At 36.8% G+C, this 25,693-nt stretch overlaps 2 protein-coding genes across 3 annotated transcripts in view; one reads left to right on the top strand and one right to left on the bottom strand.

Moving 5' to 3' along the window:
• LOC139950807 (zinc finger protein castor homolog 1-like) overlaps nucleotides 1-9,508 on the bottom strand; it is a 91,766-nt gene extending 82,258 nt beyond the window's left edge. The window contains exon 1 of one of the 2 annotated variants that reach the window (XM_071949626.1): nucleotides 9,362-9,508. The gene's annotated coding sequence lies outside the window, so the exon portion shown is untranslated. The remainder of the gene's footprint in view (nucleotides 1-9,361) is intronic. The other variant, XM_071949625.1, reaches the window with a different exon arrangement.
• Nucleotides 9,509-9,813: 305 nt separating this feature from the next.
• LOC139950811 (leucine-rich repeat-containing protein 23-like) lies at nucleotides 9,814-24,429 on the top strand. The gene is made up of 7 exons (XM_071949629.1): nucleotides 9,814-10,017; nucleotides 10,855-10,967; nucleotides 12,414-12,667; nucleotides 13,347-13,477; nucleotides 20,663-20,876; nucleotides 21,802-21,956; nucleotides 22,617-24,429. The coding sequence occupies exons 1-7, from the start codon at nucleotides 9,904-9,906 to the stop codon at nucleotides 22,656-22,658; spliced, it is 1,023 nt and encodes a 340-aa protein (XP_071805730.1). The 5' UTR covers nucleotides 9,814-9,903; the 3' UTR covers nucleotides 22,659-24,429.
• Nucleotides 24,430-25,693: the final 1,264 nt, after the last annotated feature.

Below are 25,693 nucleotides of genomic sequence, written 5' to 3'. Positions count from 1 at the left end.
CTGTAGATGCCTGATTTCTTTTTGGAGTGCTTCTCCAACGATTTTCCGCTAAAGAATATCCTAAAGGTCACACACATGTATCATGGAGAGTTCTTGGGTCGTACATCAACGCATCATAACTTGTGTAACTAGCACGTTGAGCACTAACTTGCTGGTTTACTTGCAAGTTGCTGGTATGAACAACAACAACAACAACAACAACACCAACAACAACAACAACAGCAACAATAACAGCAACAACAACAACAACAACAATAAACAAAAGCAGGTCAATGCACTATGGTTTATCAATCCAATACTTTTTTTTCACTGTGCATAAATGTATGTAAAGGTACACTTTTCTTGAACCTTTCAGCAATTATAAAAGATCACACTTCAAAAGCCAACCCTTATTTTGAATACTACAAAAACCAATTAACACCTGCATCCTAAATGCTGTGAAAGTAACACAATAAGTGGTTGAGTCAACAAAGTTGATGGTATTTTCTGAGAAAGTACCGTGTACCCAGACCATGTAACATCAAGTTGTTCTTTTAAGTGTAAAATCCACTTTCAATTTAAAAAAAAAAAAGTGGCATTATAATCGCTTGAGTTGTACGACTGACTCATATACGTGTATGTTTGTAAAAACACTAAATGGGGTTATATATCAAGAAATGACAGATGATATGTTTCAACCTTTATTGAGAACGTTTTTTTTGTTGTTGATATTTTTAGCAAGAGATTATTTTTTTGGCCCAAAATATGAGTTGAAAGACATTGTATCATACTGGGTAATTGTGTGCATGTATGTACATGTACACTATCTGAAGATCTAAGAATAGACGTCGTCATGAAGTTGATTTAGCTGTTTGGTGTGCATTCATGAAAGGCTGCAACATCAATAAATGTCAAAGTTTATGCAAAGCTTAGACCATCAAAATAGAGGATGGGATCTTCTTCTCATTCTTATTCTGATTTCAGCTGTCACAAAGTGATTAGGATACTAGCAATCCTTTGACGACAATCATACCGAGATTATATATATAAAGATAAAAGTTAATTATTTTCCAGCTTTTCTAAGTACCTTCCCTTAATCCATTGCTCCTTTTTTTTGCTATAAATGGATGTTTTTTTCAGTATTTTTTTAGGCCTCTGATGTAGGTACGGTTTATATTGAAAGATATTTATGGCCATCTACCCTACTTATTACAGATAATAGCATAATACAAAGATGGGTTAATTTCTTCAATTGACATAAAATTTATAGTGGGCGGGCGTTTTTGAGCAAGTTGTACATCAACACCCAATAATTTAAATTGAACATGGACTTGGAGACTTATTTTCCCAATCTGAGTGCACGACCCCCTTCTTCCTAATCTACAAAATAAAGTCAAAAATAGAATCCTTCCGACAATGCACCAGGAGTAATTACTTTCTGTGTTATCATATCACAGCAGTGCCCCCGTCGCTAAATTACATCGCCAGTCCCCTCGCATCAGCGTTTTTTGAACCACAAAATGTTAATTTCCCATCTTGCAAAAACAAGGACAACCGATCAGGCCCAAATCTCAGTGCCCGGCAAAGAAAAACACCCCCAAGACCAGTCAGGCACGGAAACACACAATTGAGAAATCACAATTTTATCCCGAATCAATACGGCATGGGTTCGCCCGGCTTTGGAATGTCTTGACAAAATCGCTCCTAAGTCTCTGGAGTACAATCCCTATGATCTTTTGAGGATTTTGGGGGTCTTTGCATTCCATTGCGGCATTTTATTGAGTAATTTAAATTTCCATCAGTGGCGTCACAAGGGAGCCAAACTTGGCAAAATTCGCATTAAAACCCGTCTTGAGCCAGTGTGGTTATTTTAACGGGGAGGTGCCAATTCGGAATGAAAACAGCCACTCTTATTAGTCATGCATGATTGACCTAAGAAAATAGCTCAAAAAGGGAGTGTCTTATTACTGTATAAAGCGTATGAAGTCGCAATTGATTAATAATGTATAAGAAGTGCACTACGAAAATGGAACGTAAAATTCCTTAGAGACAACCAATTTTTTAACAGCGGGAGAAATGTGCTCATCTGGGAAAGATGAAGAAACCAATTCTTAGCAAACTTTATGTCTGGCTGCTTAGAGTCAGGGGAGAACTAGAAGGGGCAACAAAATCAAGAAAATTGTGATACAAAATTTGTAATCCTCTGTTTCACTTTTATTTTCATGTGAAATTTGTTGATGTTTTGCATCCCACCAAAGACAAAGGGAATGTTAAAAATATGTGATACAAATTTTAAAAGAGAAAAAGTCTCTTGCCTTTCACAATAAAAACCAAATTACATTGATTCTTATAACCCATCAAGAAAGACATTTTCTAAGACTGAAAGGCAGAATTTAAAAAACAACTGTTTTATCAAAAAACAAAATTACACTAAAAACACAATGAACAAAAAATAAGAAACAATTTTAAAATGGTAATTATCGAAAACTGCCCTCTTTTGAGTACGCGCTTGCATGCCATAATTTCAAGGAGGCAGTGGGGACTATTGCCTCTATGCCCCTGGTTATAGACAACTATGAAAGTCGCACGCATATTCAAACTTCCGGCACCAAGTTAGTCAAAACCATTGAGTTATACAGGTGTTCAATTCTGTTTCTACAAATCAGTTTAAACGAGGTTCATGGCTATAAAAATCGTATCCTATTGTCCGGAAAGTAACAATTTCACCATGAAATTATAACGGTAAAAAAAAATTAACCAGAAAACCTACAACTTAATCTCAGAAAACCTAACTCTGTTTCCGGTGCCCAACTGATGTTTAGAAACACAAATTTGGGCGTTATTCATTGCCTCATTTGAGGGGGAAAATACCTTGGCCAACCAAAAGTACTGTATCACCAGGCTGCCTGCACACTTCTACTGTATCAAGTCCCGAAAACTTCTCAGAAATTTCCCTCCATCCACCAGTGCTGTTCATTTAATACATCATCAAGGCAACCAAACAACAGCCCGGACTATTTTCCACTATAACAATCAACAATCACCATGAATAAATAATGGTCAAACAACGCAAACCAGAAAGAGCAAAAACTCTCTGAAAATAAAACCCAGGGTCATTTGATAAATCTTCCCTTGAGCGAACACTTTAAACAAGACTTGGAAGAAGAGATATTTGCAAAAAAAATGCAATAGTTTTTATGAAGGGTTTTGTAAATTTTGTACTTTTTCTCATTAATCTTTCTTCATACATTTTTACCACTTTTTTTAAATGACCCTTTGACTTTGAGCTACTGCTGCTAATTATTTTCATTTTTTTGTACTAATAAGTAATACACAAATTAATAATTTGAAGAAAAAAAGAGAACAAAACTATTATCACCCCCTCAAAATAAACAAATACAAAATCAGCTGCAAGTAAATGACGATTTTTTTTTTGTCAAAGACAAATTTCAGTTGCCTGTTTTCCCACATCCTGTGGAATGCTACAAAAATCACATGCCGACTGTAATGTGGCCAGGGGTAGATTTCACAAAGAGTTGGGACTAGTCTTATCTCGAGTTACATGTACATGTAGGACCAGTTACTCGTCCTAACTTAGGACTATCCATGCAATTTGTATATCTCCTAGGACTAGTCCTACGTTACGACTAGTCCTAACTCTTTGTGAAATCCACCCCAGATCATCACAATTTTCCAAAACTTAATCTATCTTATTTGCTTTCATATGGTACTGAAAGCAAAATTAGGTACAATGTAATTTGAGAGTAACTACTCTGGTACATTTGTCCCTTCCTTTGTCTCACAAATGTGCTACATATGTTCTGTAAGATACGTTTTCAATCAATTACATAGTTAAAACCCAGTTGGGAAAAAATCCATACATAACACACAACACATGGACACTGTACTACATTACAGCTGACCACACCACACCATTACACACAGTTCATTCTTTGCCCAAATAAGCCAAGTTTCCGGACCACAGTGTCCAACAATGTCCAGTGTATGCAACAAATTTGCATACTCAATAAAAAAAGGGCCAGGATCTTAGCAAGCAACAAGAACAGCCAATCAACGGAGGTGCTTGGTGCACATTGCATAAAACCCCCAATCTTTTCTTATGCCTATTGTCAGCCCAGGATGGCAGATCAATAATATACATAGAGTGTATTACTATGACAACAGTGGTAGACTTTGTAACAAGACAATGAGTCTGTTGCAAGCTACAACCTAAAAAGGTTAAACCCAAAGCCGCTGGCATTTACTGTTTGATTAAATTCAATGGAGGGTATTATCTGCTGTTATGTAACCAAAGTTGATTTTAGCTTTGCTCCAAAAAGCATATTATTCAGGGTGGAAACGTTTTTTTAAAGGGCTATTGGAAATGGCAGTTGTGTAAATAGCGTGAGATGTCAGCTACGCTTGAACAAAAATGAAAAATTGCTGTCTAATAAAAGAATGAAATAAAACCTTTTTGTTTATTTGTGAGTGAAAACGTTACACTGTGAGATCATGGGTGTAGTGTCATGTGCAAAGTATTAGTTTCTATGCCCATTTTGGTTTCTACCAGGAAAAAAGTAGCTAATGGCATTGAATTCCAGGCAGGAATTTTTTGTTTTGGAAACTAGATACGGTTTTAAATTCTTAGCAAGACCTGCCGAAAAGTCTTCTTCTTTTTTCTTCTTTTAGGTATGCGTAGCCTTTTGAAAAACACAAGAAAAATCAATACAAGTACGGTGGCAATAATGTGCATATAAAATAGGTCAACAGGCCCCACGCCATGACTTGAGTATATGGTTATTTCATCCTTTCATTCAAATGGCAAAAATTTAATCTATCGTATCATTTGCTTAAAATATACCATCCCGATTGACGTCATAGGCCTGCCAGCTCAGCTCTTTATTTGATACACACACACACACACACCATAACTTGACTTTTAATTAGAAAATGCCGTTAAACAAGCTGAAATGAAGGCCATTTCTGGAGGTTTCTGGATCATCAAAAATAATTAAATTTCAGGGGATAAAATACTTGGAGTGTGTATAAATCATGACTAAAAAGGATTACTGTGCGTTTCATCATGTATTATATGCTACAAGAAGACTTTGCCTTTTAGAGGATTTTTTTCCTTGAAGTAGTTTTTAAATAAACCATGAATCAACTGAGAATTTGAAGTAGTCAAACAGGCCAAAACATCAGATCAATTCAAAACCCAGGTTAAGAAAACTCAATTTATTTAGATGTATCGTTAAATCAATGACAGCACATTATAAATAGAGACCTCAAGGTGTGATGCACTATACATATATTTATTACTATTTTAGATCAAATTGTACAAGTACTATCTGACTCAAAAAAGTTACAAATTTTAGCGCATTATGTCTGAATAATATTGAAAAACGCACAAACAGTAAATGCAGGTACCAGATCCCATTTCCCCATTATAAAAATATACATATCAATTATGATATAATACACACTTTATCCACAGTGCATTCTTTGTACTCTGATAAATTGCTTGCTGAGTGGAAGGTCATCATTTTAATTGCAAGTAAGACATGATCAGCATGACCCCATCGTCCATCCTCAAAAACGACGAGAGACTGAGTCAAGAAAATATCACTTACACAATGTACGACTTGAGCTACATGTTAGTGTAGTGTGTAGCACTAGCAGGGTCTGTAAGTATTCTTTAACATTTTTTATAGACAAACGCCAATTATTCAAAGGAATTTTGTTTAAGAGTGGGCATTGAGGTGTCTTAAATAAATTATGCAGTCTGAGAGTTTTACATTGTACAACAAATTCTGACCAGGACTTTACATTGTAAACAATACCTCTGTTAATTCCACCATAATTGGTTAATAATTCTGAGACAGATAGACGGAAGTTTTGATCATTAAAAAATATCAGACAAACAACAGATCCTGAACGATGAATGCTAGGGGCCTAATTATTAAACACCGTGGGAGGGGATGCACTTTATTTTAGAAGTTCATTTTTTTTTAAAGTATACTTGATCTGTACTTGACCAAAAGAAAACAGAGTCATCTATAGTAATGTGTTTCTTTGCTTCGAAAAAAGCCTTTGTAAAATAACATTTGACACATTTTTAAATGACGGAAAGCAAAACCAAAACCAAATTGGTAATACTTGGAGGATATTATTGGGTGCTTGTGTAATTTTACTTCATTGTCACCGTCTTCAAAAGCTGATGGATCAAGTGGTCAGGTTTGAGACAGGTTGACAGCTGGCAATTTATTTGTATTAATTTTAATGGTCGTTTTTGTATGTATTAAACGGTAAGAGCTCACCTTGCAATAAACTGGGATTCATTGAAACTGGGCTGGAATTCAAGGGAGGCGGCCTACCAGTTCCTGCCTTTGCTCTAACTATAGTCTTGGTCTTAGTGCCCCTTCAAAAGTTTCACCTAGGCTTCAAAAGATTTCCATCTAGACTAAAGATTTTCAAATGGATGTGCCATTTGCAATAAGTAAAATGGCCTTGCCCTCTCAAAGAAGAAATTCCACACAGCCTGCTCATAATTAAAGTGAGGTCAGGTTTTATGATTTAAGGATGTGTTTTGAGAAAGAGAAAATCTGGAATAAAATGGGGAACTTACACTACATGTAAAATAAAAAATAACGACAACCAGGTTATTTAACAACCCAATTTGGCAGTTTATAGTTTAGTTCATATTATAAGTAATGTGTACCATATAAAATACATTGTCTTGTACACATTGGAATCAGTTTAAAAAAAAACTGACTGCCACAAAAGCCCTTTGTCTACATCTTACAAGAAGTAATCCAGTTCAGGGTATCAAGGAAATGGCCTTGCCATGGGTTTTTTTCACACCTGGACATCACCAGGGAAAGCTAACATACAGGTTTTGATAAAAAAAAAAGGGTGCCTGAAAGGGGACAAAAAAACACTGTCAAAAAGGAAGCAATTGCTGCGTTAAGGAAATTAACACTACAGTAAGATTATCAACTTAGTCACAAAGACCGACAAAACATCTAATATAGAGATGATTTTTCATTTACAATATCTATCCATAATTATTTGTACAAATAACAATCAGTGTAGCAATTATGCCAGCTAGATATAATCGATTCATTGTATTTATAATAAGCTCATGAGCAGATCTTTGTTCGGTGCAATTTTGATCGGAAGCCCACCCCTCACTGCCCTCAGCACATGACACATTTTCTTCTACCAAAGTTTTATATCGCCCACAAAATTAAACATTGCCACTACGTGAAATGGCCCAAAGATTTTAGTTTGATGCTTTTGAAGGTCGCAACATTAATAAGATTTTTTTTTAATTCACAGACTTGCACATAACTTACAGGTATAAAGATATTGATGGTGGAAACTGGAAATCGTCCCTTGATCCGAGTTAAACAATCAGTTTTGATCTTAATAATAATAATAATAACAGGTATTTAGAAACGCTTCCCATAGAAAACTATATCACAGCGCTTACAAAAACTGAAAAATAAATGCACAAGTGCAAAAGTATTTGTTTGATAACAGTGACAACCTATGGGTTACTTTCTTGTGACAGTGACTAATTGAAGTTTAACTTCCACAGGTTTGACTTTACACTGGGTTGGGTCACACAAAGTGTGGAAACCGCCCTTTGACAATTAGTAACTCAAAAGACAGAACTTATTCTGTTTGGATGGGGACTTCTACACACGCCAAGAATTCTGTGTTGTGGTCCTACAATACGGAGCGATGAAACAGAGACCTTACCATGTTGATTCATATCCCTACTGGGATTTGAACCTCATAACCACAAAAGGTGAACGGCAAAGGAAAGTGCCACTTTGCTCACCTGATCCCCTGCACATGGAACAAGTATCAGGCGCACAAAGGTCCTGTTATTGTTAAAAAGTCTTTGGACAATGACTACAACCTAAAAACTTTGATAAAAACAAGGTTGCACAGGGGAACAAAACTGAACACAATAGCTCCAAACAAACAGGAAAACCAGTCATAACAATAAGTCATATATTATCAACATTCACCCGATTCTATGGAGTCTCCCACACAATATTAAAACTTGGTCAAATCAGAAAACTGCATGTTTAGGTTTTGGTGGGAGATAGTCCTGTGCATTGTATATCAATACAGCATGCCTGTGAAGAAACTCTGTTCATAAAAAAAACATTTGATAAAAACTGAGTAACATGCTTTGTACTCAAGTTTATGGCAACTTTTTAAAAGTCATTAAAAAAGATTTTCACTTTTTCAAAATTTCTTTGTATTATTTTGACGTCACTATACCCCGAGTTATCAAGCCAATTGACAGCAATTAGTGTTGACATCTATGGGAGAGACTCTCTTACTGACATATGAATTGACTGTCAAGCTAAACAAAACTGCAATGGTTACGACTAACGCAAGAAAGTTCTACAAAATTCTTTTAAAACAAGTGGCCCACATTGGCAAATGCCAAAGACCAGTATCTGCACTTTGTGTGACCCAACACCTCAATTGGTCGTCGGAGTCATATGAACATAGTGAAAAGACCCCATTACTGACTTCGAACCTTGGATCACACTCACAAATTTATCAAAACTTGTTTACAAATGTACTAATTTGTACCTAAAAAGGCAGTGGATACTTCTGGCTATGGTCAAATCAAAATGCTGTTACGCTGGTAGATATAAAAGCGCTCTCCTTGACACGCACACAAGTAACACTAACACTAAAACACTCACAGACAAATCAATTAACAAATTTGAGGAAATACTGCTTCGCAACTGAGATGTGCGCGGGAATTCGGGATTATCTTTTTCGTGTTTTCTCAGCCAAAATATTCTTGGCTCATATGCCAATGGACAGTTACCTTTTTTCTTTTTTTGATTTGTTGTTTGGAGAGTCTGAAAATGTCGTACTGCAAACCAGCATTTTGTATGAATTTACAGATACCATCAAGTGTAGGATTTGGGAAAATAAAATTTAACATCTGTTCTGCCAGTCTATTCTTTCTTAAAAAATGTGCATTTTATGACAAAAACAAAACAAAATAAAAGAGACATTTTCCAACATGACCATCTTAATTATACAATACAACACGTAAGCATGGTAAGTAATGTGTGGATCTTTTCTTTTCTTTTATCAATCTTAAATTTAAATTCTCCAAAAATCATTACAAAAAAATAATTTTGTCAAAAATAAATCGTCATTTCGAACGAAATCAACCCAAAATACATTTTTAAATCCAACTGTTTCTGTAACAAATTTTGCATGACAAATGTTACTTTGAGAAGTAAACAATCGACTCGGATTGACAACCACACTTTATTGAGTAACAAGGGTTGTCATATGTGTCAAAAAGTGATGGAAAATTGAACAAAAATCTTACCAGAAATCAAGCGTCGAGACCCGTGTTCTGTTCCCCCGTTGCGTGTGTACAGTCTGCGGGTTAGTTGTCGTCTGATAGTGTGTTGTGTGTGTTGTTTCACGTACATTTCTCAAATCTCGCTGATTTGCTGCGCAGAGTGCATGACCGGATGACCCATCCTCGATCACTAAATTATTTCATTCATGACCACCAAACGTCGCTGGTGCCAACATTTATAAACTCGCTAGCGAACAACATGCCGGGAACCAGTTACATAATCCCCTAAATAAAATGAAAAAAATGTTATTTTCAGTCAGTTTGATTTGATATTTAAGTGATTTCTTAGTACTGAATACAATATGAGTCCATCGGGCTGTTAGAGATATGTTTTTGATGTTTCTTTTAAGTTAAAAAAATGAATGGAATGAGGGTTAAATTATGACGGTCACCATGTCAACCCGCCATCTTGAATGTACACAATTTTGTTTCATTCACTGACAAAAAGTGACATCGTCTGGAGTGGTGAAAGATTTTAATCTGAAAACGACGTTTCCAAGATCAAAATGTCTGATTATTCAGAGCAAGAATATGACGAAGATCAAGAGGGGGTTGAAGAGCCTGAATTGGGGGACGAAGAAGGCGGAGAAGATGAGGCTGCAGAGCAGGAAGAAGAAGAGGTTTGTGATATTTGAAGTCGTCTGCTTTGCAATTTTGCCCATGATTTGTACACTGTCTCATGACTGTCACTTGACACTGTGGCAGTGACACTGACAGTGACAGTGACAGTGTGACCGAGTGAGTGACACAGTCACAGATCGGTATCAGTCGGTGATCTAGTCATTAAAATAAATAAAATAGTGTGTTCAGTTCAGTGTACATGACAGTACACCTACAGTGTTCACTTCAGATAAATTTATTTTTGATAAATTAAAATTAAATGGACTTTTTGAGGGGTTTTGTTAATTCCTGCAAAAAATGCAGGAAATGTTCTATATGGTGGTGCCATATGAAAAGTTATCAAAAACTGCAACTTAAATTTCAAAATAATCTAATCTTGCAAGTTGCAGTTGAAAAACTGAAACGTAAAGTTAAAAAGAGTAACTTCAGTAAGCCATGCTTTCCAACCCAAGACTGCGAGAGTTAAAACAAAACAATAAAGAGAATTATGAATGTTAGTTCGCTTAACATTTACTTGTTTTCTAAACATATGGACACTCACACTGTGCTTCTTTTTTGGGCTGTGACTGTGAGTGTGATGTGATGTTCGTTTAATTTACAGTTGCAATAAAATCGTACCCCAACCCTATTCCTAGAACAATGCAGTTTCGTTCTGCTATCGTCTCCCGTAACAGGAGATGATAGCGGAACAAAACCGCATAGAGTACCCCAACAACCCCAACCCCCAATAAAGTCCAAATGGTTTGATTTGTCGTTTAACAAATGTGTCTTATTTAAACAAATCACAGTTCAGTGAGCTAATCTGTTGAGTTCTATTTGTGTATTTTTTTCCAAAGAAACTTCCAGAGAATCCACTGACTGAAGATATAGTTGGAGAATGTTTGTCTTTATTAGCTAAGATCGGGAGTGGCCTAGCACATGCCTATGTCAGGCTAGATGTAAAAGACAGGTATGTCAAGGTGTCAACATACTTTCCTCATTGACCCGGTCAAAGGGCAAATTATATTTACAGAAACAGAAACATGTATGGACCTAGACTTGTCTCAAGTCCCAATCCCGTGAGAGTCCTTTTACTTTCAGTCCCATCGCCTAACGTTAGAAAACTTTTGCGCGGTCGAGATCCCCAAACCATTCTTGGGACCACAATAGCTACATTTTTATGGTTAAGACGCACTGCTAATCGGCTTGTTTGCTAAATGGCACGATTTGTTTAGTGACCTCTTGCACGAGAACGGGACTTGAATCAAGTCTAGTATTGACTATGTACAATCGACTTTCGTTAAAAAAAAGACTGCCGGACTAGCCTGTTTTCCTCGTAATATCCGAAGCACGTAATATCCGAACGTGGTAATACCATTACACTATGCACAAAGTGCAAGACTAAATGGCCGCATGTGTACACAGATAAGGCTGCTGCAACACAGTGGCAAAAAACATTTATCAACCGGAACCTGGTATTATGTGAGCACATAATAACGGGAGTCGACTGTAATCTGTTTACAAAAAGAGAAACCTTCCTCATTGTAGTGCCATGTACCAAGAAAAACTGCTTTGCTCTCTCAAGAATGAAGTATGAGGGCAAGATAGGTGTTTGTTGTTGGGCGGGGCTTAATGAATTTGTCCATCACAAGGATGGGGAACAACAATGTATTCTTCATCCCCAATGTAAATTTAACATCTATTAAATCAATGTGGTACCTGCTGCTAAATCATAGGATTCAAACTGCCTTTAGCTACCGGGCAATCAAGGTGGTCTAGTTTGTAAGACATGCTCTTTAATAATAATAATAATAATAGACAACATTAATAAAGCGCATAAGCAGTGGCATCAATCGCTAATTTATAAACATTGAAATTATTAAGCTACGCAAATAAAAAATTGATTAAATACCTTAGGCTACATGCTTAAAAATGTTTACAAAAATGCAGGAACAATAAGAGTTATTAACTACCAAATTGTTAACACCGTTAAACACAAAGTACTAAAATCCCCTAAATGTATATAAAAACCGGTGAAGAAAAGCATTGCACAGGTCGTGGATTTGAATCCCACCTAGGTAATATGCCTATGAAGGTCGCAAACCTGTGAAAATTTAGGCTCAATCAGTCATCGGAGTCGGGAGAAAATAACGGGAAAACCCACCCTTGTTTCCGCACGTTTCGCCGTGTCATGACATGTGTTTAAAATAAATAGATAATTCTCGGTATCGAGAATTGATAGTTGTTTTAATGTTTTCTCAAAAAGTAAAGCATTTCATGGAATAATATTTCAAGAGAAGTCTTTCACCATTACCTTCTGTAAACCCTGTAAGTTACTTGTAAATCTGTGAACTTTTAATTTTTTTTCTGTTCCGAAAGTGTCCAATGGCTTTAATGTTCCTTTTTTTTTTTACAGAGAAGTTACCGACGTCGCAATTCTAAGTTCTTTCATCCACCTCCGGTACGTTGACCTCTCGATGAACATGCTTCGTGACATTTCACCTTTGAACTCCCTGACCCACCTATTGACCTTGAAATGTGAGCGTAACCTTTTACAGTCGGCCCAGTTGGACGAGCTACCTTATCTCCAAGTTGCGAGCTTCTCGAATAACCGCATCACCTCAACTGAGGGTATCAACCATCCACTCTTGGAGTCGCTCAATTTATCTTGTAAGTAAATTCAAGGCTTGGTTTAGTCTCTAGCTTAGAGAGAAAATCTGCAGTAGATCGCAGGTTTTGCAGCCCATAATTTTTACGGGACCAGAATTATTTTTACAAAAAAAAATGAATTTTTTTATTTGCTGAACCTGTACAAAGCAGCAAATGCATAAAGGTCCTCTGTTGCCCTGGTCGTTGCCTTGGTGCCCTTGGACTTTAAGGTTTACAATAGAAGTGCCCTTGAAAAATAAAAATGGCATTGCCCTCTCAGATATGACAAACCAGCCTTGTTGATAAATATTTAAAAAATCGTGTGCTTGAAAAATGCCAGACTGCATGTCCTGTTCAGTTATGGGACTACTGACACAAAGACCTAACAACACAGTGCTAAATAAATATAGATCGCCATGGTGGAAAACTTCCCTTGAAATGTTTTTTTTTAGTGAAAAAGGGGTAAAACAATTAGTTAATAAGGGTTTACAAGGTGGTGCAGCGCACTGGGCAGCAACTGCCAGAAACACTGGGGGTGAACCCCTTCTCTTAACAATGTGTAAACATGGGTTATATAAAGTGCGGTTATTGGTCAACCATTTACCAATGCTGGCTGCCTGCTCTGAATGGGGAACAAACATTTTTAACTATAGAGTTTTGTGTGTCTTGTTGAATTACAAGTATTGGTTTTGTTTTACAGTCAATGAAATCAGCATGGTAAGCGGCCTACAGCCCTCAAGTCTTGGACGACTACACACACTGGAATTAAGGGGCAACAGACTAACAACAACTGCCGGCATCTACCTACCAAATTTGAAGAACTTGTTTTTGGTAAGTACATTAAGTTTTGTCTAGTGTCTTAAGACCGCTAGTTGCGATGAAAATGGTTGCCCATGTTTTGAATGTCAACAAATGTTGCATTGCAGCCGATTTCACTAAACGCTAGGATTAATCCTAACTCAAGTTAGGACGAGTAGCCCGTCTTAACTTAGGATGGGTTCAATGAGTCCTACATATTTTGATACGGAACTGAACCCGTCCTAAGACCTAAGATTAATCCTTAGTTAGGAAGAATTTGGTGAAATCAACGGCTGGGATGGTATCAAATACAATGGCAATTTACAACATATTAACACAAGGTAAGAAACGTGAAAAATTTTCTCCCACTCAAATGATGATTCTATCTATTGGAAAGTTAGCACATTACAAAATTTGATTTCACATTCCCTTACTCTTTAATTGATGTAAAACTTACATTAGAACAAGGAATTTTATTTGGTTTTTACTGATCAAAAATGTACAGTCAAAAACCCAATGTCTGTCTCAGTGATCTTTTTTGTGCACAAGTTATAAAATATGTCGTCATTTGATAATCTCATACTCAAAAGATAACATCTTGTTCCCGCGACAACTTAGTTGTAACTCGTTTGAACGATACTATCTCCCGGCCAGGAGCTAAATATACATACTCCTTTCTCGTAGTACAAGATTTTTTGTCACCGGATATGGATTGTATCTTGTTTCTACTTATTTTATTTCTGGGCTGTGAGATAATATCTTGTTCCTTTTTTAGTAATTAATTTTTGTTTTTCCTGTAAACAATTTATTGCTACACGCACACGGTGAAAACAAAATTATTTTTGTGCATGGCATCTCCCAAGTTCCATGTGACAGGAAAATTTGAGAGACCAAATTGTAATTTTTTTTTTTTTTCTTTTTTTTTTTTTTTTTTATATATTTTGGTTTGAAAACACAAAACATGGTCGGTTGTATCACAAGTCAATACTAAACTTGACATCATTACAAAAATCAAACATTAGGTATTACAAAGAAAATCCAAAACAAAAACGTGGGCTAGCCCAGATATAAGAATCAGCAAAAGTAAATCAGTTCACACAAAGATTTCCAATGGAAGTGCACTTTGCAATGTGAAAGTTGCCTTGCCCTTTTGAAGACGAAATTCCAGTCATGACACATACATTAATACATACAATTGGTAAAAATCGGAAATGTTGGATTTGATTAAAATTTAAAATGTTCTCTAATGACGAAGAGATACAGGATACACACTCTGGTTCAATGAACCTATGAAATTGGGCCCAGTTATTCAAGTGAAGATTTGTTATTAATAGCACTAGACACTATTGGTAATTACTGAAAATAATTGTCAGTATACAAACTTACTCAGTAACAAGCAATGGAGAGCTGTTGATAGTATTTAGATTTAGATTCAGAATTAGATTTTGAGGTCTCGAAATCAAGCATCAGAAAGCACACAACAACTTCATTGGAGAGCTGTTTATAGTATAACACATTGTGAGAACAACTCCCTCTGAATTAACATAGTTTTTGAGAATGAGGTCATGAATTTCTCATTCAAGTATTAACCATTTCACTTCTGTATAATCATCACAAAACACAAAGGCATTATCCAATTTTGTCGATGAAAATGTCAATCAGAAATGATTATGAAACAGATAATGTAGTTTTGTGTTTAGAATTTGGGATACTAAAACATACTACAAACCTTTATGCCCAAATGTGTGCAATAAAGGGTGTTTTTTCTTTCATTATTCTTTTGCAACTTCGATGACCAATTTAGTCTAAATTTTCACAGAATTGTTATTTTACGCATATACATGTAATGTTGGGATACACCAAGTCAGAATACTGCTCTTTGACAATTACCAAAGACGCCCAGTGCCTTTAAATTTGATGCTGGTTTTGTGGCAATCAGCCCAGTTGGTAAGCCGCAACCTGAGTTTTTTCAACAAGGATATGTCAGATATCCTGAATTTTTGTTTTAATTTTTTTCCTTCTTCAATCTTTAAACCCGGTTCTTCCTCCTTTTTTCAGGAATCAAAAAAAGAAAATTTAATGTTTAAGTCCGGGATGTGTAATTGTTTCATAACAAAAAAATAATTAGTTTCAATGAGGTGATTCTTAAAGACAGTGGACACTATTGGTAATTATCAAAGATTAGTCTTCACAGTTGGTGTATCTCAACATAGTTATGCATAAAATAAGAAACAGGTCTGTTATTTTATGCATATGTTGAGATGAAAATTTGAGCTCAATCGCTCGTCGAAGTTGCGAGATAATAATGAAAGAAAAAACACCCTAAAGCACCCTTGTCACACAAAGTTGTGTGCTTTCTGATGCTTGATTTCGAGACCTCAAATTCTAAACTTGAGGTCTCGAAATCAAATTCGTGGAAAATTACTTCTATCTCGAAAACTATGTCACTTCAGAGGGAGCTGTTTCTCACAATGTTTACACTATCAACCTCTCCCCATTACTTGTAATCAAGAAAGGTTTTATGATGATAATTATTTTGAGTAATTACCAATAGTGTCCACTGCCTTTAAGTGTATAAATAGGATCAATTCTCCAGAAAAAATGTTTCCAACTGAAATGCCATACTCATGTCCTAGACACATTTTTTTTCTTCAGGCGGGTGGAGGGGGGTTACAAAACTAATTCATTAGACTGCACTTCCTTTCACCTAATACAGGATAGCTTCGCTGACAAATATCTTGCCCTTGACATGTCTTAGTATTAACCAGGTTCCATATAAGACTAGTTCTGCATACACATGCTGAGTGTTTCCTTAAGATATTATGTAATACCCAAGCAATTAATGATGAATCACCCGCAAGTATTGAATAATTTCATTGTCTGTAATTTTTCTCTTTTTTTATGTGTATTAACGATGTTAAAGGTGTGGTTTTTTTTTTTACTATATACGAAATTTTGTATCAAGGATCCTGCCAAGCTTATAGACATTTCATAGTTTAGTGCAGATTTATTATTGTTATTGTTATTATATATATTTTTGCAAAGACATAACTGTTCTCAAAAAGACTTAAAACTTTTTGAATGCCCCAAACTGCAGGTAGTAGGGCTTTTAAGAGCAAAGAGAAACACAAAGTATAGCTACATTAGGCGTTGTGCTTATTTATAGCTTTTTTGGTAAAGTACCCCAGCAGGCTAGTAAATTGTCCGTTTAACTTACCCCAGGAAATTTTTAAGTAGCCAATATTTATAACAAGTATTGTAAATTATCTTTCTGATGGTAGCGATCACAACCAGTTCAGTGGTCAAATGAATAATCGCACACTAAAAAAAATGAACATATTTTAATAATGTAATATTCACATCTGCAAAGGAAGAAATAAGTAGTTTTTTAGTAGCCCACAGGGTAAGTTGAGAAGTGGTGCTTAGTGGCACACATATAGCATGTTTTTTGCCATAGCGATACATGCTAGGCTAGTTTTTAGGCTGCGCTCTCAAGAATTAAACAGTTAAGGCCGTGTCCGAATTGGCGACTTCGGCTACAGCTACGGCTAGATCAGCGCGTCTGTCAGTGTTGAAGGATAGGCAGATGCCCTAGCCGTATTCTGTAGCCGAAGTCGCCAATTCGGACACGGCCTTAGAGCAATCTTAGCTCGTTCTGAACCTCGGCCCCAGGGCAACAAAGGCCATGGCCTCCAGATCAACTCTAGGACTGAAACATAAAAGTAGTTCCAGTTGCAGTTCATCTTTAAAGGCACTGGACACTATTGGTAATTACTTAAAAAAATAATTGTTAGCATAAAAACTTGATTGGTAATGAGCAATGGAGAGATCTGTTTTTAGTATAACACATTTTGAGAAACAGCTCCCTCTGAAGATGGTTTTTTGAGAAAAAAAGGAATTTCTCACTAAAATATTGGTATTGAATCAAAGGCGTCGGCTGAGGTCTCGAATTTCAGCACCTGAAAGCACACAACTTGCGCGACAGGGGTGTTTTTTCTCCCACTATCTCGCAACTTCAACGACCAATTGAGTTCAGCGTTATACAGTTGTTGTTGTTGTTTTTTTAAATGCATACGTTAAAGGCAGTGGACACTATTGGTAATTACTCAAAATAATTATTAGCGTACAACCTTACTTGGTAATGGGTAATGGGGAGAAGTTGATAGTACAAATCATTGTGAGAAACAGCTCCCTCTGAAGTGAAGTAGTTTTCGAGAAAGAACTAACTTTCCACGAATTTGATTTCAAGACCTCAAGTTTAGAATTTGAGGTCTCGAAATCAAGCATCAGAAAGCACACAACTTTGTGTGACAAGGGTGTTTTTTCTTTCATTATTATCTCGCAACTTCGTCGACCGATTGAGCTCAAATTTTCACAGGTTGGTTATTTTATGCATATGTTGAGATACACCAAGTGGAAAGACTGGTCTTTGACAATTACCAATAGTGTCCACTGTCTTTAAGAAACACCAAGTGATAAGACTGCTCTTTGACAATTACCAAAGGTATCCCGTGCCTTTAATGATGTGCCTTGCTGAAATTGTAATGTATCACAGTCCGAAATAATTTAATACCAGGATATTGTCATTTTGTTGCAAAAGAGGGGGGGGGGAATTGGTCTTTTGAAATGATTAATTCCTTCCTGAAAGATGTAATTGGGGGAAATATTAAAACATTATTGAAATGATTTTTGTTCCTCCTAAAAATCATGTGGCTTTTGTGGTACTGATAGTCAATGAAAGAAATATTAATTGTGAGCATTGCCAGACATGTGGTTTTGTAAATAAAACTCAAAAATGAATCAAGCGAAGTTAAATAACATGTATACTTGATTGTGATTTCCTATAACTACAGTGTACACTTCAGAGATAAGATATTATATGAAAAATGATATGTTAGTTATTGATTTTTTGGCCTGACACCGATCTCATCCCATAATGGAAAGGGGCAAAAATGAAATTCTTCAGTTCCCGGTAATTTGATTTTCCCGAGAGAAATTTGGGCATTGAGGCAGTAATTTTAAGTTCATCGAATTATGAAACTTAATCCTAATCATAAGTAACCCATGAATTTCATTAAAGACGCTAAGTTTTTTTGTTTCCCTGCAAAACACCTCACAGCCTGAAATATCCTTGGGCCCTTCTACGAGAAAATTGTGCAGTGACACGTCCCTGTTTCTTATACATTATGTAAATATCGTCATCAATGTCCCCTCTTAGAAAAGGCCGTGGTTTTTTTTATACAGGCTAGGCATAACTGAAAGAGTTAACAAAAAGGTAGACGAAAAAAAAACGTCTAATCAAAACCTTGTGCAAATTGACTCGGTAAATCATGTTAAAAATTCAAGAGAAAAACAGGGAATAGATGTAATTGCATAATCCCATTTCCTGCAAGGGTAGATAGAACCTGGCGGACGCTGTGGAAATGTCGTCTTATTAATATCCATATAATTTTGATTGTGTGGTTATTTTTTCTTCTTTTTCATTTTTATAACCGGCGGCAAAAAATGCAGTGGCATGAGACGTTATTGAGATTTTTAAAGTTAGATGTTTGTGAGGTGTTTTATTTTGTTTCTGAGGAATTTTATGTCATGAAGAATTTGTCTTTGATTAGATTAGGTTGAAATGTTAGCTGATGATTCGTTTTGGGATTGTAAAGCTTGCTAGATTGTATTGCCAAAGAGTTTTGATGGATGGTTGATTTCTTGAGGCTTTGGGGGGGGGAGTTTGTTGTTAGTTTTTTACCCTCTCCCTGTTTCCATCATGTAATTATTTAATTTGAATTTTTATAACTTGATGAGCTAGGTTCATCAAAAGGTTGCTTGATGGCATTCAATTCAATAATACGTTTATTCCATGCAAAAGAAAAATAGTGAGAATTAAACAGTACATAGACATGTAACAAAATCTAAAGCACATTTAATTGTACAGAAACAAGATAATCTTTTAAAGCAAATAATAAATAAACAACTAGGAATTAACTATGTACAGGAGAGGAGTAGAGCATGAGGCTGTTAGAGTAAGCCGAGACATCAATATATTAGTAATTTGTTTTTGAAACTTCGTTGCAAATTGACCAAGTTGAGCATCCCGAACAACTTCCCTGTGTGAACCTGAAGTACTAAGTTTCTCAAAGAATCTTAAAGGCAGTGGACACTATTGGTAATTGTCAAAGACTATCCTTCTCACTTGGTGTATCTCAACATATACATAAAATAACAAACCTGTGAAAATTTGAGCTCAATCGGGCATCGAACTTGCGAGATAATAATGGTAATTAAAAAACTTTTGTCACATGAAGTTGTGTGCGTTTAGATGGTTGATTTCGAGACCTCAAGTTCTAAATCTGAGGCCTCAAAATCAAATTTGTGAAAAATTACGTCTTTCTCGAAACCAGGGCACTTCAGAGAGAGCCGTTTCTCACAATGTTTTACACCATCAACCTCTCCCCATTACTTGTCACCAAGAAAGGTTTTGTGCTAGTAATTATTTTGAGTAATTACCAATAGTGTCCACTGCCTTTAACAGTCTGTTATGAGTTGAATAGACCAATCCAGTAGGCTCCGCCCACAACGCACGTGTAAGCAAGAATACGTGGGGCTCTCCAATGCCTTTCTGCACAACTCTGCCGCGCGCGCCAAGATAAGCACACGCATGTCGGACCTTAGTGTCGGACCTTTGTTGCGTTGTGATTGGTCAATACGCAATGGGGCGGAGCTTAATGGATCGGTCTATTGTCACTGCCATCAGAGCTATTTGTATCTAAACAATCACTTTCTGCTTAGCAGTTCGGACTGACTTTTTTCTATACATTCATCTTCGCCATCAGTGAGTTTATGACCAGAGCCCAATTCTATAAAGCCTGTGAGCTCAAAAACTTGCTTAGCACAAAAAAACTTAGGCTTAGCAAATTACAAGTCAAAAAACCATACAGTTACCAGTCCTGTGACTGGTACCCTGGTCTTTTCTTACTTGTTTACCAAGAGGATTTTCTACTTATAACAGCTTAATAAAATACTTAGTAGCTTGTGTGTCTGCTTAGTGCACATTTCTATGACGTTTACCAACATGCATTAAAGTAATTAGCATATTTCATGGAAGGGTCTATTGTCTATAACTAAGAACAGGAAAATGAATACTATTAGAAACTATGGATTTTTAATTCAATTAAATTAAATTATATTCATACATTTTAATCAGTCTTCCTGTCTTTATTAAAGGGAGGAAATCTCATCTCAAAAATTGAAGGTCTGGAAAGAATGGAACATCTGACGACCCTTCACCTCCGCGACAACAAAATCGTGAAACTGGACGGCTTCGCAGAGACTATGAGCCAACTGCAGTACATCAACATGAGAGGAAATGCCGTAACGGACGTCAAGGAGACTGTGAAGATGAAGAGCCTTCCTAAGTTGAGGGCGCTCATCCTATCTGGTAAGTCCTCTCCAAGACTTTAAAAGCAAACAACAAAATAATCTCAGAGGGAAGGTACCTCGGAGTTTCTTTAGAAGAGCAGATTTACTTTAATTATTCACTCATCTGCGACAAACAGTATTGGCCTCCTAAGCCCAAGTCTAACACTCGAACACTCTACTTCACTTGGTCAACCAAGTTGATCGATCAAAGGTCTTCTTGGGACATCCTCGTCCAGACAAGAGCTGGGCATCGACCTTTCCAGAAGTTGTAGCAAATGTCAACAGGGTCAAAGAGCAAGTTCCGATGGCTCAGTCTTCAGAGTGTAGGTTCAAATCCCAGTTGTGACACTTGCATCCATGGGAAAGGCACTTAATAATTAACGAGTAACATGCCCGTGATATTTTTTCACTGGACTCAGGAAAGTACTGAATATACAGTGCTAACACACATCCGTGTATGAGTAAAACCAAAATTAATATTAATTATTAGTGTTTCTCAGCACCCAGATGGGTACATGTAAGGGTAGAGAATGTGGAATGGTTAGCAACAGGTGAGCCTTTATGGCTGCTGGTGCTGCTGCATAATCCTAAGGAGTTGAGGTGGTTTCAGGAATGTCTGAGACCAACTGACCAGGGCCCAATTTTATGGCTCTGCTTACCGCCGAATTCTGCGCTTACGATCACGATTCCCTGCTTACGTGCAAGCGTTGAATTTCTGCGCTAACCTTGTATGCGTAGAATGCCTAGTATGCGCAGAAGCCAAAATGTACCGCTTACCCTTGAGTTACACTTGCCGTAAGCACAGAATTCCATGCTTCCATAAGCGTCGATTCTGTGCTTACGGTAAGCAGAGCCATCAAATTGGGCCCAGGGGTAGTAATATTTAAAGGCGCTTTGATACGATGTTTAAAAATACATACTCAATGCCTATTTCTTGTTTGCAGAGTGTCCATGCTCAGATGAGGATGACTACAGGATGGAAGTTCTCATCAATCTCAGAAGAGTCGAGAGATTAGACAAAGATGAGTACAATGACGAAGAAAGACAAGAAGCTGAAGATTTATACGAACAGAGGAGGGCAGAGGAACTGGCAGCAGAGGTAAGAAATAAGATGGGCTGTTTATACACAAATATGAATAGATTGGCCAATAAGGGACAACTATTAGTATCTTGATCCCAGTAAGGGTCAGATGCGAGAAGCTTGGTCCCAAGGGTCAGCTATTAGTAGCTTGATCCCAAGGGTCAGCAATAAGTAGCTTGATCACAACAAGGGTCAGCAAATAGTAGTTGGTCACAACAAGGGTCAGCTATTAGTATTAGTGGCTTTGTCCCAATAAGGGTTAGCTATAAGTAGCTTGGTCCCAATAAGAGTCAGCTTTTAGAATTAGTTGCTAGGTCCCAATGAGGGTCAGCAATTAGTAGCTTGGTTCCAATAAGGGTAAGCTATTAGTATTAGTAGCTTGGTCCCAATAAGAGTCAGCTATAAGTAGCTTGATCCCCAAAAAGGTCAGCAGTTAGTAGCTTGGTCCCAATAAGGGTCAGATAATAGTAACACGTTCCCAAACAGGGTCAGATTATAGCAGCTAAAATTTAATGGCCTCCGCGATAACCCTAAAGCAGAGTCTTTTTCTAAGCTTCTGGTGAAACCTGACGCTATTAAACCGCTTCTGCATAGCCACAAGGTTTTATTGGGTTGGTAAGCAACTTTGCAACAGCTCATACTATTTTGTATTTTTCTTTCTACTCAACAACTATCCAGGGGACTGAAGAAGTTATACACTCTGACACAGAAGACGCTTGAGGTACATGCTTCGTTTTAAAAATATACACAGCTACGACTTATACATCATATTGTGCAGACTACGAGTTGCCCCAAGCAAAAACCAGATGGACCTTTACTCTGCGACGTCTCAGTCGTGACTTTTGCCAACCTAAGAAAAAGTACGAGTAGTCTTCACTCACAATAAAAATACAACAGTTTATCATTTAATGCTATCGATTTACCCATATGACTGATAAATCAGTGTGCTACTCAAAAGAAAAAGTGCACATGTTCTTCAGTTTAAAAAAGTGTTAAAGTCTGTCATTGCTTATAATTTTGTGAAACCCAAGGCAACCCAAGTGGTGGTCAGTGTTTGTAAACAGAAGAAAGGCTATAAACCTAGAAAGCCAATGGAAAGATATCGATTCCTTTTCCAGTAACGATTTGCTGCTTAGCCAAAATAAGCAGGACACCAGTTACAGATTGTACATTTGACATCATATTATAGCTGGTAACTTAAGTGTAGTAAGCATTAGTTTGTTGTGCTTAGCTACCTTTGTGCTGAAAAAATGCTTTAAGAAATTGGGCCTAGAGCCAAATTTTACAGAGCCGTTAAAGTCAGAAATGTACTTGTGACATTATGGTTCGGCTGGTAACCATATTCTGGTAAGCATAATTTTCTTGTACTTTGCTACTTTTTGTGCTAAAAAGCAGCGCTGGGGCCCAGGCACAGGTCACAGGTTTGAGTTGGAGACTGTTTACTTTTAATGGTGAAGGTGAAGTGAGCCCTCTTGTGATGAAATGCAGAAAGGCTAAAGTTTGTCATGCATTGAAGTATAAAGGATCCTTAAAGACACTGGACACTATTGGTAATTGTCAAAGACCAGTCTTCTCACTTTGTGTATCTCAACATATGCATAAAATAACAAACCTGTGAACATTTGAGCTCAATCGGTCATCGAGGTTGCGAGATAATAATGAAAGAAAAAACACCCTTGTCACACGAAGTTGTGTGCTTTCAGGTGCTTGATTTCGAGACCTCAAATTCTAAATCTGAGGTCTCGAAATCATATTTGTGGAAAATTACTTCTTTCTCAAAAACTATGTTCCTTCAGAGGGAGCTGTTTCTCTCAATGTTTTATACTATCAACAGCTCCCCATTACTCGTTACCAAGTAAGGTTTTATGCTAATAATTATTTTGAGTAATTACCAATAGTGTCCACTGCCTTTAACTGGCAACAACGTTAGCAACAGTTTTATCCATAGCTGTAAGCACCAATTTCGATATTGCCTGACAGTGGGTTTGCTAAGGTACAAAGTTTGCATAATTCAGAAATCCATCCGAAACAAATAAAATCGTATCATTCCATACAAAAATGGTCCTTGGGAAACAAGCTTTTCTGCTCTGTCAAAAATCAACCAAGATGCAAACAACATGGTGATGTACCCACCACACACTAAAAGAGCAGTTGTGTACATCAATCTCTTCTCCCGTATCAATTGTAATCTTACATCTGTGGTCAAGAGGTAAAATAGAATGTATAATTTTTGTTATTTTACAAAAAGAAAATACACAAGCTACCATGTGTATATGCCCATCAACAACTAATATGAATTTTGATACATGTAGATATGTTAAATTTGCATTGGGGATAAAGCATATTATACATAAATGATAACAAAATAGGTCGAGTTGATGTATCTATGTGTAAATATATTGTGCAAAGGTTTTCTACTTATTTCGATAATCCGTCCTGAAAGACTTGTAAAGATGTGAATAAACAACCAATAAAGGGAATTTGAGTTTGATCATGAATTTTGTGTATTGCATTTATTTAAAATGTAAAGTAAAGAGTACTTCTAATTAAGACTTGGTACTGACCCTTTGTGTCTGCGACGCTCGTAATTTTTGGGATTCCAATTGCATGTAGGCCTGCAAATTATGGTAAAGAGTGTGCGCTGCACATTTTTAAACACATGAGGACATAATAATAATAACCAGTTTTTATATAGCGCTTTTCACACCCGAAGGGCGTCTCAAAGCGCTTCCAACATTATTTTACCCCTGGTCACTGGGCCTTAAATCATTGCTTAAACCAACTCAGCTCCCTGGGGAGTATACAGCCTGTGCAACATTAATATGCGCTACTTGGCTAAACCAATCACAAGAACCATCTCTGCCCTCACAGGTACCCATTTACCCCTGGGTGGAGAGAAGCAATTATAGTTGGGATTCGAACCCACACTCTGCTGAACAGAAACACCAGAGCTTGAGCTCGGTGCTCTTATCCGCTCGGCCACAACGCCCATGACTCTCAAAACCAAATGACCAAGATTAATGTGATGACAACCTCAGCTGAATTGGGTCAATACATTTGGTTATTCATCAAAAATTGCCGAAGCCTTTCTCAATCTCAGATTCAAATTTCCTGGGTAAATATTACCTCTTTCTCTAAAACTACACCAAGTAAGTTGTTGTGATAATTGGAAAAGTTTCCATATGGCGCCACCACCTTTTCACTCATTTTTACAAAAAGGGATATCTCATTGAGGTAAATTAGATACTATATTATTTCATATCGAATGAAAAAGTGGTGGCGCCATACAGAAACTTTTCCTGATAATTAACTTGAAGATTAGTTACCTAAAGTAAAAGATAAAAATGACAAACTTACAAAATTCCAGGGCTGTTTCTTGAAGAGCAAGAGTGTGCAGTTCCAGGACATCAAATCAAATGAAGTGATGACCCTACTACTGATCAATCACTGCACTACACAGGCACAGTAACAGCAACTAATGAAGTTCTACCAAGTGCAAAAGCCAAGGTGTTTCTGCATGATGAAAGATTGTTATGAACTGATGTAGGCACCTGACTACAAAACTACTCTTTGAACAATTTAAGACACTAGGTGGCAGCAGTCATGTCCAGTAAATGTCCTTTGTTTATACAGTCTGGTCAGGATGAACCAATGGTACACCACACTACATAAGCTTCCCATGGCAACCAAAGCAAATTGAAAATTCAAACTTTTAAAATTGTTAGAAGTCTCTTTAAACCAGGCAGGGCAAACAG

Source organism: Asterias amurensis, chromosome 18, assembly GCF_032118995.1.
Source record: "Asterias amurensis chromosome 18, ASM3211899v1".
Taxonomy (NCBI): Eukaryota; Metazoa; Echinodermata; class Asteroidea; order Forcipulatida; family Asteriidae; genus Asterias; species Asterias amurensis.
Note: the sequence above shows the minus strand (reverse complement) of the source record. Positions and strands in the feature narration are given on the sequence as shown.

Coding starts and splice junctions, on each gene's coding strand:
- LOC139950811 (XM_071949629.1), top strand. CDS start 9,904: ATGTCTGATTATTCAGAGCAAGAATATGACGAAGATCAAGAGGGGGTT. Junction 10,968..12,413: donor AGGCTAGATGTAAAAGACAG/GTATGTCAAGGT, acceptor TTTTTTTTACAG/AGAAGTTACCGACGTCGCAA. Junction 21,957..22,616: donor CAGAGGAACTGGCAGCAGAG/GTAAGAAATAAG, acceptor ACAACTATCCAG/GGGACTGAAGAAGTTATACA.